Source organism: Neltuma alba, unplaced genomic scaffold (assembly GCF_004799145.2).
Source record: "Neltuma alba isolate B1F8T4 unplaced genomic scaffold, ASM479914v2 tig00001925_pilon, whole genome shotgun sequence".
NCBI lineage: Eukaryota > Viridiplantae > Streptophyta > Magnoliopsida > Fabales > Fabaceae > Neltuma > Neltuma alba.
In genome coordinates this window covers 1-14,184 of record NW_021632672.1, presented here as the reverse complement: position 1 = coordinate 14,184, position 14,184 = coordinate 1, and the positions used below count along the sequence as shown (strand labels likewise).

At 37.6% G+C, this 14,184-nt stretch overlaps 1 protein-coding gene and 1 pseudogene across 1 annotated transcript; one reads left to right on the top strand and one right to left on the bottom strand.

The window, feature by feature from the left end:
- Positions 1 to 2,696: 2,696 nt before the first annotated feature.
- LOC114714122 (uncharacterized) lies at positions 2,697 to 3,398 on the top strand. Its single transcript, XM_028898821.1, has one exon. The coding sequence runs from the start codon at positions 2,697 to 2,699 to the stop codon at positions 3,396 to 3,398; it is 702 nt and encodes a 233-aa protein (XP_028754654.1).
- Positions 3,399 to 12,370: 8,972 nt separating this feature from the next.
- Positions 12,371 to 12,894, bottom strand: LOC114714156 (osmotin-like protein OSM34; annotated as a pseudogene).
- Positions 12,895 to 14,184: the final 1,290 nt, after the last annotated feature.

Here is a 14,184-nt window from a genome sequence, read left to right as displayed (position 1 = left end):
ATGAGAAGGGCAACCGAAATGCAAGTAGAAGGGGGAGGAGTTTTAAATATCAGACAGCCTGGGCACTTGAGAACAGCTTTGCGGATGTAGTACTCAACTCTTGGGATAACAAAGATTGGTGTGAAGGCATGATAAAGTTTGAGGAAGAAGCAACTAAATGGAATGATACTGTAATAGGTAATATCCCAAAAAAGAAACGTGAGGTGATTAGAAGATTGGAGGGTATTGACAGAGCAAGAAGAAACAAGATCTCTAATGGGCTTTTCAAGCTGGAGCGAAATTTGTGGAAGGAATACAATAGACTTACTGCACAAGAGGAACTTATATGGCATCAGAAGGCAAGATGTAAATGGATACAATGGGGAGATAGAAACACAAAATTTTTCCATGCCTCAGCTGTGATGAAACGAAGAAAACAGATTGTGCACACTCTGCAGGATGATTCAGATAACTGGATTACAAGTCAAGAAGAACTGAAGAATATGGCTAGAAGCTACTTTTCGAACTTGTATTCTAAAAATACTAATGTGTTGAGAGGATATGAATGGCCAATCTCCTTTCCAGGTATTCAAATTGCCCACTTAAATGCTATCCATCAGGAAGTGAGTGAAGTTGAAATAAAAAATGCAGCTTTCTCTATGGGGGCTTTCAAAGCGCCGGGACCCGATGGACTCCAAGCACATTTCTTTCAATCCCAATGGAATATTATTGGGAACAAAGTTTGTGAATTCATCAAGAAGGCGTGGAGAGATCATGAGATGATACAGGAAGTGAACCATACCAGCATTATTCTAATACCGAAAGTGGATCAACCGACTAGATTGAAAGACTTTCGCCCTATCTCGCTTTGCAATGTGATCCTGAAGATCATCACCAAGATTATTGCAAACAGATTGAGGATGGTAATGCCCTACCTAATCCAACAGCAACAATGTAGTTTTATTTCAGGAAGACAAAGCGCTGACAATATAATTATTGCGCAAGAAGCCATCCACACAATGAGAAACAAGAAGAAGAAGAAAGGTTTTGTGGCTCTCAAAGTGGACATGGAAAAGGCTTATGACAGGTTAGACTGGGAGTTCATTAAGGATACCCTTACAAGCCTTAATCTAGATGAAAATTTAGTAAACTTAATCATGACTTGTACATCCTCGGCTACTATGCGTGTCTTGTGGAACGGTGAGCCTTCTACCCCCTTCAAACCTACTCGAGGTGTTCGCCAAGGTGACCCCCTTAGCCCATATCTGTTTGTGATATGTATGGAGAGATTAGGGCAGCTTATTAACCAAGAAGTCAACAAAGGAAGATGGAAAGGGCTGAAATTTAACTCAAGAGGACCCACCATTTCACACCTCTTCTTTGCGGATGATCTATTGCTGTTTGGGGAAGCCAATACGGATCAGATGGAGGTCATGAGAAACACTATGGCTCTATTCTGTACAATCTCTGGACACAAAATCAGCCTGGAAAAATCTAAAGCTTACTTTTCCCGCAATGTGTGTTTTCATAGGGCCACGGAATTGAGTCAAAAGCTGGGTATTGGTATAACTGCCGATTTAGGCAAATATTTGGGGGTTCCAATTCTGCACAAAAGAGTAACCAAAGCTTTGTACCACCCCATTATCCAAAAGGTACATAAAAGGTTGGCCTCATGGAAGGGTAGATTTCTTAACATGGCTGGAAGGACTACACTTATAAAGTCAGTTATATCAGCTATACCAAGCTATCAAATGCAGACCACCTTGCTACCTAAAGGCATTCTCAATGAGATTGAACAGAACAGCAGGAATTTTCTGTGGAACCAGCAACAAGAAGGCAAGAAAATGCACCTCATTGCTTGGGAAAAAATTAAAAAAGACAAAATCAATGGTGGACTAGGCATCAAAGACCTGCAAAGTCAAAACCAAGCTTTCATCATGAAATTATGCTGGGGACTGATCAGTAGACCTGAAGCTTTATGGGTTCAATGCTTGAGGAGCAAATACAAGTGTGGCGATGGGAGATGTCCGTTGGTAACAAAGAAGAACAACGCTTCTCGTACTTGGCAAGGTATAGCATCTTTGTGGGACAAGTTCTATAAAGGGGTTGGCAGACACGTGAATAGTGGCAACCAAACCCTCTTTTGGTGGGATTTATGGTCTCCTCTAGAGGAACCCCTCATCTACCTGGCTGATAGGAATTTGCATCTAATCAACACCAATGATATGGTGAGCTCTTTTGTGACAGCAGACGGAAGATGGGATGTACAGCAATGGGAAAACTACCTCCCACGCTGGGTCATTGATATCCTTAGCCATATGAAACCCCCCTCCAGTAATGGAAATGATGAGTATTGCTGGAGAAATGCACATGATGGAAAATTCAGTGTCAAAGCTGCCTACCGGTGGATTTCGAGGCAAGATGGTCTTCCCCAAGATAGGCAATGGAAAAAGTTATGGAAGCTTCCAGTACCAGAAAAGATCAAGATGTTTCTATGGCAAGCTTTTCAAGAGAGAATTCCCCATAACTCACTTAGAGCTCAGAGAGGAATCATAAACAGTGTTGAGTGTCCCTTTGAGTGCAAAAGAGAGGAAAACACCATACACATATTGAGAGATTGTGAGATAGCGAGAATGGTCTGGCTCAAAATTATTCATCCTAACTGTGTTTTCAATTTTTTTCGTTCTAATTTTCAGGATTGGATTAGGTAAAACTTCATGGAGAATTTCGGCAACAAGCAATTTGCACGATGGCAGTGGCTAAAAGTCTTCGCCTTGACTTGCTGGCTACTTTGGAAGAACAGATGCAGAGGAGTTATGGAGGGAAAGCGAAGCCATGCGGAAGAACTTATACATGCGGGACTACATCTGCTCATGGAGTCTGCAGAACAAGGAGAACTGAAGCATCAGCTATTTGGCACATGCACAGATTGGGAAGCCAAGTGGACCCCTCCGCCTGAGGGGTTTGTTAGATTGGATACAGACGGATCTGTCAATACGTTAAAATTCGCAGCATGTGGAGGCATAGTTAGGAACTCAGTAGGACAATGGCTCGTCGGGTTTAAAAAGAAATTGGGTTTCCTACCCTCTACGGCAGCAGAACTATTGGCGTTACAAACAGGACTGGAAATTTGCAAACAACAAGGTTACAGCAAAGTGATGGCATATACTGATTCTATGGAAGTGTACCATATGCTTATGGTAGATGAAGGTTTTCAACATCCTTTACGATCACACATAATGCAAATTCAAAATCTGATGTACTCTGATTGGGACCTCAAGATCAACTACACACCTCGGGATAACATTCAGTGTGCGGACCAACTGGCTAAGGAGGCGCACAGGCTTACAGAAGGAATGATTATGTTGTGGCACCCACCGGCCGACTGCCTTTCTCGCTTTAGGGATGACTTAGAGTAGTTTTTCGTTCCTGTTAGTTTTTATCTTCAAGTGTAATCTTGCCTTTCCTATATAAAAAAAAAAAAAGAATGTGGGTACAGTGATGAAACTGACAAGAGCTGCCACCAGTCAGAGACCTTGAAGTAGATTTTCTTTCTATTCACTCACTCAGTCTGCTGCCGTCAAAACCTAACCACTATCAAGATTATGAAATGACTAAAAGGGACTAAATTTAAAATCTTACATGGATTGGACCTAACTAACTAATGAGCCATATTTAGGATATTTTAATTAAAACAAAATAATATCACATAATACGAAAAATATGTAATTAAAATATGGGAAAATGACATTGAGGTCCCACAGAACCAAAAATACAGTAAAAAGGTCACCTAAAATCCCATAATTTTTCCGAAGTCCCAAAGGGACTTAGATGCAATTTTCAGAATCTGGAAATTACCCTCTTGCCCTGGACCTGTTATCAGAAAAAGAGACGGGAGAAGTTCATTTGGTGAGGATTTCCCACGCAAAATTATCATGGTGAAGCTTCTGTAAATGCGAGGATTTCCATGGGTGAAGAAGATGTTGAAGCTTGACAAATCTTCAGGTGTGGAACTTTCTTTTCTCTCCTCTCCTACCTTTCTTGACAGATTGTGCATTTATTTGGGAATGGAAAATGAAAAAATCGTTTTTGCCTTTGGCATATCAAAGCTTTTGTTTTTGGTTTAGGATTCAGAAGTTAATGAATGGAAAAGCTGTGTTTTTGGTTGGTGTGTGTTGTGATTTAAGTTGGGTGTGTAGAATGATAATGGGTGCTCTATTTTTGGGTTGTTTTTGGGTAGTTTTCCTCTGTTCTGACGTTAGTTTAGTGGCAAAGGAAGAAAAAGATGAAGGTTAGTGAGGGTAGAAACCCTTAGCACGAAATAGGACTGTGTTGTTAATCAGGCCGCGATTGTTGTCAATGTGTGCTGCTACACTTGTCAATGTAGCTCTTTAAGTTGTCAATGACAGTTGCGTGCTTCTTGATGCAGGTTTAAGTTACTGATGGCAAGTACATCTGGAAAACATCTATTTTGCTTTGTTCACATAGGGAGAAAGTTTATAAATGATGGAGAAGATAATATGAGATATGTGGGAGGTAGTGTAAGAACAACCAATGTAAAGGAGGGCACAAGTTATGAAGAATTGAAGGAAATTATATCATCAATTGCTGGAAAAGAAAGCAACTCATTTCTTCTGAAATTTCAGTTGTGTTTGATAAAAAAAATTTTGTGGAGTTGGTAGATGATGATGGGGTGGAACATTTGATAAAGTTCAATGAAGAAAGTGGTCATGTGTATGTCGAAGAAAATGAAAATGAGGACCACATAGAAGCAACAAGGGATAATACAATGGAGGAGCAAGATGTGTAAGTATAGTTAAACAAAACTGTAAATGGGTGTGAAGGGAATTTTTTGTAAATGGATACACACCAATAGTTAGTTTATCGTAATTACATGCAACCCTTGTGTTTTTTTGGGATGGGTTGTGAAATAGGTGTAGTTTCATGTATATAAAGGTGTAAATGAAAGTTAACTATGAATTGGCATGTTAGATTCTGCTGTCATTTAAGTTGTCATACCTGCACCCTGTATTGTCATTAGACCTGTTATGACTTATCAATAGAGCACTGTCACTTGTCAATTAATTTGCTGATGTAAGTTGTCAACAATATGAATTCAAGTTACATAACTTGTCTTAGTAACATATGATATTTTCAATCACTCTGTCATATTATATTTTTAGTTATTTGTCATATATAATCATTATTAATGAAATGTCAATGGTGGCATAGTGACTTGTCAATGGTGTCTTTAAGACTTGTTAATAGTGGCGCTGTGACTTGTCAATGGTGGCACTGTGATTTGTCATTGGTGGCACTATGACTTGTCAATGGTGGCACACTGACTTGTCATTGGTGGCAATGTGACTTGTCAATGGTGGCACTGTGACTTGCCAATGGTGGCACACTGAGTGGATTTTGAGCACCACGGTGGATTGTTAAAGTTACAAAAATGAGGCTGAATAGTTGATATGCCTTGCTTGGAGTTCAAAGTATTTGTGAAGATTGTATGCTCTGTAGTGGTTACTATATTCCTTTGTGGGGATTTCTATTTCCATATTGATGATTGCGTCTAAAAAAGAGGACGAATAAAGGGCACTTCAATCCCAAACACTTTATGGCAACACAGACTGTGTGTATTTATTTGCTGCTGTTATACTTGTCAATGACTACTCTTATAGTTGTCACTAGCAGCCTGCGTAGTTGTCACTGCATGCTCTGTTAGTTGTCACTGGATGCTGTGTTAGTTGTTATCACGTGCCCTGTTAGTTGTCACTGGATGCTGTGTTAGTTGTCATCACATGCTCTGTTAGTTGTCAGTGGATGCTTAGTTGACTAGATGCTGTGTTAGTTGTCACTACATGCTATGTTAGTTGTCACTGCATGCTCTGTTAGTTGTCACTGCATGCTCTATTAGTTGTCACTGGATGCTGTTACTTCACACTGGATGCTCTGTTATTTCTCACTGGATGCTCTGTCATTTCTCAGTGGATGCTCTGTTAGTTGTTAGTGGATGCTGTTTTTTGTTACTGGATGCTCTGTCCTTTGTCACTGGATGCTATGTTACTTGTCACAATATGCTCTGTCCCTTGTCACTGGATGCTGTGTTGTTAGTAAAACCTTTTGATTATGTGTTTTTTTTTGCAGATGAACTGTTTCCATACGATGTTGCGTGCTGTTAAGCCAGAGTTGTTTGCCAATGAGGACAAAATTGGCAACGAAGTGAAATGGGCTAAAGTTTATGTGCAGAATGATACGTGAGTGTAGTTGTTCTGTTTGATTGTGTTATGTTGTGTTTGTTCACAATAAAAATTGCATGCTGCTTACATATTGAATTTGCTTGGCAGTGATTCATGTGGAGTTCATGTCCTCTCTTGGCTACAAGAGTGGGATGGCACTGTTCGTGATGCTGCAGGATATACTATGCCACGATACTCCAATGATGAATTGCAAGAGTTGAAGGTTGGCTGTTTGTGGTGGTTGGTTACCCATCCACAAAATGAACATAGGGATGAAGTGATGTCAATGCTATCGGACTTCAACAAGAGCAAGAGGAGGAGATAGAGGAGTCCATTAATTTTTTGTTCTGTTATGCCAGGATGTGTTATGAGATGATTGGCACCTAAGGGTGTGAGCCATGAGTGGCAATAGCTTAATGGTCAATAGGTCCTTTTGTAACAAACTGATCAAATTATGTTTATAATATTATTATCTTTGTTATCAGATGTTATGATACCAATTTCTTGGGGACAACTCACATTTTTATTTTTGTTGTTTTATATCTTTATTGATATCGACAAATTTATGTAATATTAATAAGTAATATAACATGAGTTAATGACAAGTGATATAACAAATGAATATGTGGATATTAACAATTGATATTCAAATTTTTTACAACTGAAGGTGTTATTTATTTGTAATGTTAAGTAATATTTATATTAAAATATAATTAATCAGAAGGTGTTACTCAGAGTTATGTTCAATTAACAAGTCACTCTGCTCTATTGGCAAGTCACAGTGCTACCAGTGACAAGTCACAGTGCTCCATTGGCAAGTCACAGTGCCACCATTGATAAGTCACGGTGCGACGATTGACAAGTCATCTTGCTACCAATGACAAGTCCGTGTGCCACCATTGACAAGTCATAGTGCCACCAACGACAAGTCAGTGTGCCACCATTGGCAAGTCACAGCGCCACCAACGACAAGTCACAGCGCCACCATTGACAAGTCACAGCGCCACCATTAACAAGTCTTAAGGACATGATTGACAAGTCACTATGCCACCATTGACAAGTCACAGTGCCACCATTGACACTTCATTAATAATGATTATATATGACAAATAACCAAAAATATAATATGACAGAGTGATTGAAAATATCATATGTTACTAAAACAAGTTATGTAACTTGAATTCATATTGTTGACAACTTACATCAGCAAATTAATTGACAAGTGACAGTGCTTTATTGATAAGTCATAACAGGTCTAATGACAATACAAGGTGCAGGTATGACAACTTAAATGACAGCAGAATCTAACATGCCAATTCATAGTCAACTTTCATTTACACCTTCATATACATGAAACTACACCTATTTCACAACCCATCCCAAAAAAACACAGGGTTGCATGTAATTACGATAAACTAACTATTGGTGTGTATCCATTTACAAAAAATTCCCTTCACACCCATTTACAGTTTTGTTCAACTATACTTACACATCTTGCTCCTCCATTGTATTATCCCTTGTTGCTTCTATGTGGTCCTCATTTTCATTTTCTTCGACATACACATGACCACTTTCTTCATTGAACTTTATCAAATGTTCCACCCCATCATCATCTACCAACTCCACAAAATTTTTTTTATCAAACACAACTGAAAATTTCAGAAGAAATGAGTTGCTTTCTTTTCCAGCAATTGATGATATAATTTCCTTCAATTCTTCATAACTTGTGCCCTCCTTTACATTGGTTGTTCTTACACTACCTCCCACGTATCTCATATTATCTTCTCCATCATTTATAAACCTTCCCCTTATGTGAACAAAGCAAAATAGATGTTTTTCAGATGTACTTGCCATCAGTAACTTAAACCTGCATCAAGAAGCACGCAACTGTCATTGACAACTTAAGGAGCTACATTGACAAGTGTAGCGGCACACATTGACAACAATCGCGGCCTGATTGACAACACAATCCCATTTCGTGCTAAGGGTTTCTATCCTCACTAACCTTCATCTTTTTCTTCCTTTGCCACTAAACGAATGTCAGAACAGAGGAAAACCACCCAAAAACAACCCAAAAACAGAGCATCCATTATCATTTTACACACCCAACTTAAATCACAACACACACCAACCAAAAACACAGCTTTTCCATTCATTAACTTCTGAATCCTAAACCAAAAACAAAAGCTTTGAAATACCATCAGTAACTTAAACCTGCATCAAGAAGCACGCAACTGTCATTGACAACTTAAAGAGCTACATTGACAAGTGTAGCGGCACACATTGACAACAATCGCGGCCTGATTGACAACACAGTCCCATTTCGTGCCAAGGGTTTCTACCCTCACTAACCTTCATCTTTTTTTTCCTTTGCCACTAAACCAATGTCAGAACAGAGGAAAACCACCCAAAAACAACCCAAAAACAGAGCACCCATTATCATTCTACACACCCAACTTAAATCACAACACACACCAACCAGCACGAAGGCTCACGATTTTCGACGGGTTGTGAGGGGAATTTGAGCACCGCGATGGGTTGTCACCGGATTTCCAGCAGCACAAAAGCATAACAGGGTTTTAGCTTTCTTCCGGTCAAACAAAAACAGAGGCTCTAATCTCCTTTCAGCATTTTCGAATCTCATAAGCAAGGGCAAGAGGGTAATTTCCAGATTCTGAGAATTGCATCTAAGTCCCTTTGGGACTTCAGAAAAATTATGAGATTTCAGGGGACCTTTTTGCTGTATTTTTGCTTCTGTGGGACCTCAATGTCATTTTCCCTTAAAATATCTTACATATGCTTCATAAAAAACTTCAACTGAAAAAATTAGTGTGGGACAAGTCTAACACAAGAAAAAGAGTACATCATATCATTTATTAATACAACACAATCAATAAGAAGAAAAGCTTAAGGGAAGCGTGGTATAATTTAGGGAAAGTGGTACTTCATGTGGAGTTTATTGGTAGCATATATAGTTCCGGGGAAGCATATACGCTTCCCCTAAACCATTCACCAATTGAGTAAGGTCCATTAATACCATATAAAAAGATCTTTTGGATTAATGTAACGAAAGATAGAATGTGACATGAAATAAGGGAAGCATTTCAAACATGTTTCCGTTTTCACGGTGAAAAAGAAATGTGGAATTGCCTAAAAATTCAACCGTGTATGCAAAGAGAGTATGCTTCTGGTTTTGATTAACATACGGAAATATTATGAGATATCCTTGCTCCTAGTAGCAATTTTGAATCGTTTATGCTTCATACTATTTTAGTTATAAGTAGTTTATTGCACTATTTCTAGTTTATTTCGGGTCTTCTCTGTCCATTTAATTTATGTTTATGTACTTCATGGATTGGGCTCTCGATTTTACTGGAAAAAAATGGTACTCCTCTGGTCCTTAATATAGGACCCAATTGTTGAGTTGGTTTTGATCCTAAATATAAGATCCATTTTTCATATTTATCAATTTTTTCTAAATTACCCCTATGGATACTCTATCAACCATAATCAAGTAGAAGATAGAGAGGGGTATTAAGAAAGATGATTATGGTATTTTAGGAAAAACGTGTCACAATTTTTATAATTAACTAACTTACCTAACTTTCTTAATCTAATCAAATTAGTTAAATGGGTCCTATTAAGGACCGGAGGAGTGTATGAATATGACGTGAATAACTGGCTGCCCAAATTTAAGCTCAACTGTTAATATGGTTGTGCGGATGTGTGCTTACATTGACTTTTTTTTTTTTAATGTATATACACTGGGAAAGAAAAATGGCAGGAAGAAGCTAAAAAACAGTCTCCAGGGTCCCAATGGAGCATCTCTCTGGTGTCAGGATGGAAGACTTGCAAGCCACACGTATCTGGTAGAGCTTGCTTCGCTGGGGGTCAGCCATTAAAGTGTGTCCTGTATCAACGATTTGGAATCCAACTTGCCAGTCCCTCTCAATCACATGGCGCACTTCGGTTGTTACATTCCAATCCTTGTGTGAGTCCGGTGTATTATCCCAAGCATGCTTTAATCCCATTGGGCACGCCCACATGTATCTTTTACGTTAACTGTTTACACTGGCTGTTAAATAACATATGAATATCACTATAAAAGAATTAGTTAAAATTAGTTTAAAATAATAAATATGTAAAACAAATACTCCTCCGGCCCTTAATATATGATCCAATTGTTGAGTTGGTTTTGGTCCTAAATATAAGAGCCATTTATTATATTTATCAATTTTCTCTAAATTACATCTATGGATACTCCTCAACCATAACCAAGTAAAAGAGGGAGAGGGAGTATTAAGAAATATGATTATGGTGTTTTAGGAAAAATGTGTCATATTTCTTATAATTAACTAACTTACCTAACTTCCTTAATCTAATCAAATTAGTTAAATGGGTCTTACATTAAGGACCGGAGGAGTATTTTTTCCCCTCAATACATCCTTGTTAATAAAGAAAATAAGTAAAAAAATGTAATAAATGAATTAAAGAGAAAAGAAAATATATCGAGCCTAAAATTAAAAAAAACTTATTAAATGCTTAGATAAAAGTGAATATTATTTTATGAGAAAATCAAGCCACCCCAACATAATTTATCATATATTTTCAACAGGAGGAAGTAAATAATAATTATAAAAAAATAAATAATGATTTTTGGCTGAGATTGACGGATTGATAATGGTAGCCTAACTCTGTATTGATTTTGTCAACACGTATACGACAGTTGTTCCAAGCTCAAAGGAGTCAGTAAAAATCAACCTGCATTATTATTGCCGCCTTAGCTCTTAAAGCCTCATAAAAGTTATCTCATCTCCATGAGAACTAAAGTCACATAGTTTCTTATTTTTAAGAACTAAATAATAATTCTGTTATATTTTTATAATAATTTTTGCCAACTATATATGTATTTTTACAATATGATATTAAGATTTTTTAAATTTATGTAGTTTTCAAGTCATCAATGTCACACCAAAACGGGCGTGCCTTTGTACACTATTTGTGAGATAATTAACTTCTAAAATGACGCATGCTCTACATTCTTTGAACTTCAAATACCACGGCCGGTACATGTAGTAATAAATTCAGAAATTAATTATTTACAGGATAATATTAATTTTCTAAAATAAAATATGTACTAGTATAATATCAAACTGTTAATATTCCATGGAGTAGAATAATGAATCCCTAGAATAAAAAACGAAGTGCCAAAAAAGGAATTTCATTAAGATAGCTGGGTCTACAATATATTCATGATCTCACACCTCTCAGCGCTCTGAATTCCACGAAACCTAAAAAGGACATGTTATATTCATGATTACCTGTGAACCTTGCAAATTATCATATTCTTCCGCTACTAAATATAAGACTCTTGTCTATTTTATCTTTTTATTTATTTATTTTTTTAAAATAGTTCTCATGATTGCATATATTAAAAGGTTTTCATTCTTATGTATTTTAGGAAAGACAACACTCATTTAATCTAATAACTGTCATCCTTAATACAAGACCCGGTTGACAAATTTGAAAAATTAAAAATTACTAAATTATTTTAAGTTATTTATATTTATTGTTTTTCTACAACTAATTTGTCTTAGTTATAAATTGATATAATCTAATAATTTACACAAGTGTTTTAAAGAGATCATGTAACATATCCTATAAATAAAATTAATTAATAACTTTCTTAATCTTTCCAAATTAGTCAATTGGGTCTTATATTAGCTAGGAACCATAGTGATTTAATTAATTCTTTAGTATTCATAAATTAGTTATGCAGCTATTATGTTAACAATCACTGTATATTTTATACACATACGACACTCCATGACAGTGTCTCTTTTGATTATTAGAGGTGAATAAGAAGTAATTTTCCAATGTGCAACAAAAAAACAACCAACACAAAAACACACGACACTCAATAAAATCTCTCATAAACATATAGATACTTATTTTAAGCTGACTTAAACCGGTGATATTCATACAGAGTAATTGATACTGAGACATCCCCTTTATTTATTTACCTTGTTACTCCATCACTTAACCTAATTAAACAACCAATAAGGAGAGATCCTGACATATATAATAGTACTTCACGAAAGTGAAGTTTGCGCAAGAGGACCTCGATCATCTTCTTCAATATTTCATCGTACTTAAGGACAAAAGACGATTTCTATTGGTGCCGGTAGAGCAATGGAAGATGCTTGATGGATCATCCTGAGGATAATTGTAAGCATAAGGACACCTATTCTTGAAGACCATTGAGAAGTTCGGGGGCCCACAGCTTCCTCGTTTTACAGTACAGCATATTTTACGGTCTTAAACACTGTGTATGGATTGTACATCCTCCTCGTGTCTTCAATTCATTAGGACACTGCCCATTAATGTCCGCCGTACAGCTTATCTTTCGGCAACCACCTTTGAGAGGATTGATGGCCATAGGGAAATTGAAGCCATCCACTAAGGATATGTCGTAGGTATCCGTGTTGGTTTTTTTTTTTTCCCACGTGTACTCCGCTAATGTGTTCGGAGGAATGCCCCAGCTGGTGCAATGTAGGCCATTGGGGCAGTTACCAATGTCATAGCGACCGCGACCACTAGCATCGAAGTTGCAGCCGGTTCTACTCCTGTAGCAAAATGGGTCAGTCCACCCTTGGTGGATTGGACTCAAGCTCATTAATTTTGAAATTCTGGTAAAAAAAACAGAACATATGGGTCTCTAGTTGCGATTTTCACTTTTTTGATTTAAACTGCACAGAAAAGGAAGGGAACGGTTAGGATAACCGTGAGTTATTGGAGGTAGTTTTTCTCTTTTAAAATATAGTCAGAAAAAACACTGAAGCATGTAAGTTTTCTTCCACCTCCTCCCTCAGTTGCTCTCTTACCTAAAGTGCATTGCTATGACACAAAGATCCGAGTTCGTGATTGTAAACGAACCTCTACGTGGCTATTGAACATATTGTACTCTCCAAGTATGCCCGAAATCCTAGATTGGTATCAAAGCCTGTGTTTTTTCTGCTCCTATGTTCATTTTCTACTGGTGAGTAATGGTTTTGAGATTTGCTTCGTAATATATTATGCAAATCCTCTTATTTACTTTTAGTATGATTATTTTATGACTTATATTTGTAAGTAGATATACTGGGTTGTTCTCTGCCTCCATGAAACTCGTTTTATATGATAATCGTCTTCGGCAGTTTCATTTTTTTTTTAGGTCCCTTTAAATCAAGTTTTTAGGCCCCAAAACCTCTCCTTGTGTAGAGGACCAAAAAAAAGAGAAGAAATGGTATAAAGTACATGAAATCTGGATATCGGATGGCGGGTTATGGGGAAAAGAAGTTTCGGGTTCGACGGGTCCATCGGACTCGACCCGTTTTGCCACAAACCGGGTCAGGACGACTCTGCTAGAGGTTGAAGACAACTTTAGGGCCAAAACGGCGTCATTTGGCCTTTCTAAAAAAAATGCTTGAAAAAAAAGTAGGGAGAAAGGAACCGGTTGGGCCAGAGGCTTGGACTAAGCCCAACCGGTCCAATCCAACCCAAAAAAAAAAACAAAAAAATGTTAAAAGGGGGAGGTAGGAACTGGTGGGCCAAAGGCCTGCGTTTGGATTGGATCGAGCCCACCGGCCCAAACTTTAAAAAATAAAATAATAATAATTTTAAAAAAATTAAAAGGTGCCAGAATGGCCACATGTGTGCGTGCCGCTATGTGGCATGTCAGTTGGAAACGTGGACACTACCATCTGAAAGGTGGTGGCGTGTGGAGGCTACTGCACGGCTTGTGTCGCTGGCGGTGGGCTGCAAGGTAGTCTAGAGATCACGTTTCGCTTGCGTGCTGGGATTTTAATTTTTTTTCATTTTTCTCAAATTTATTCTTCTTGGGGTTGTGTAGGGCGTAAGACCTCTGTTTGAGGGGCGGTTTTCTCTCTAAAAATCTCTAAATTCATGAGCTTCATTATGATATATA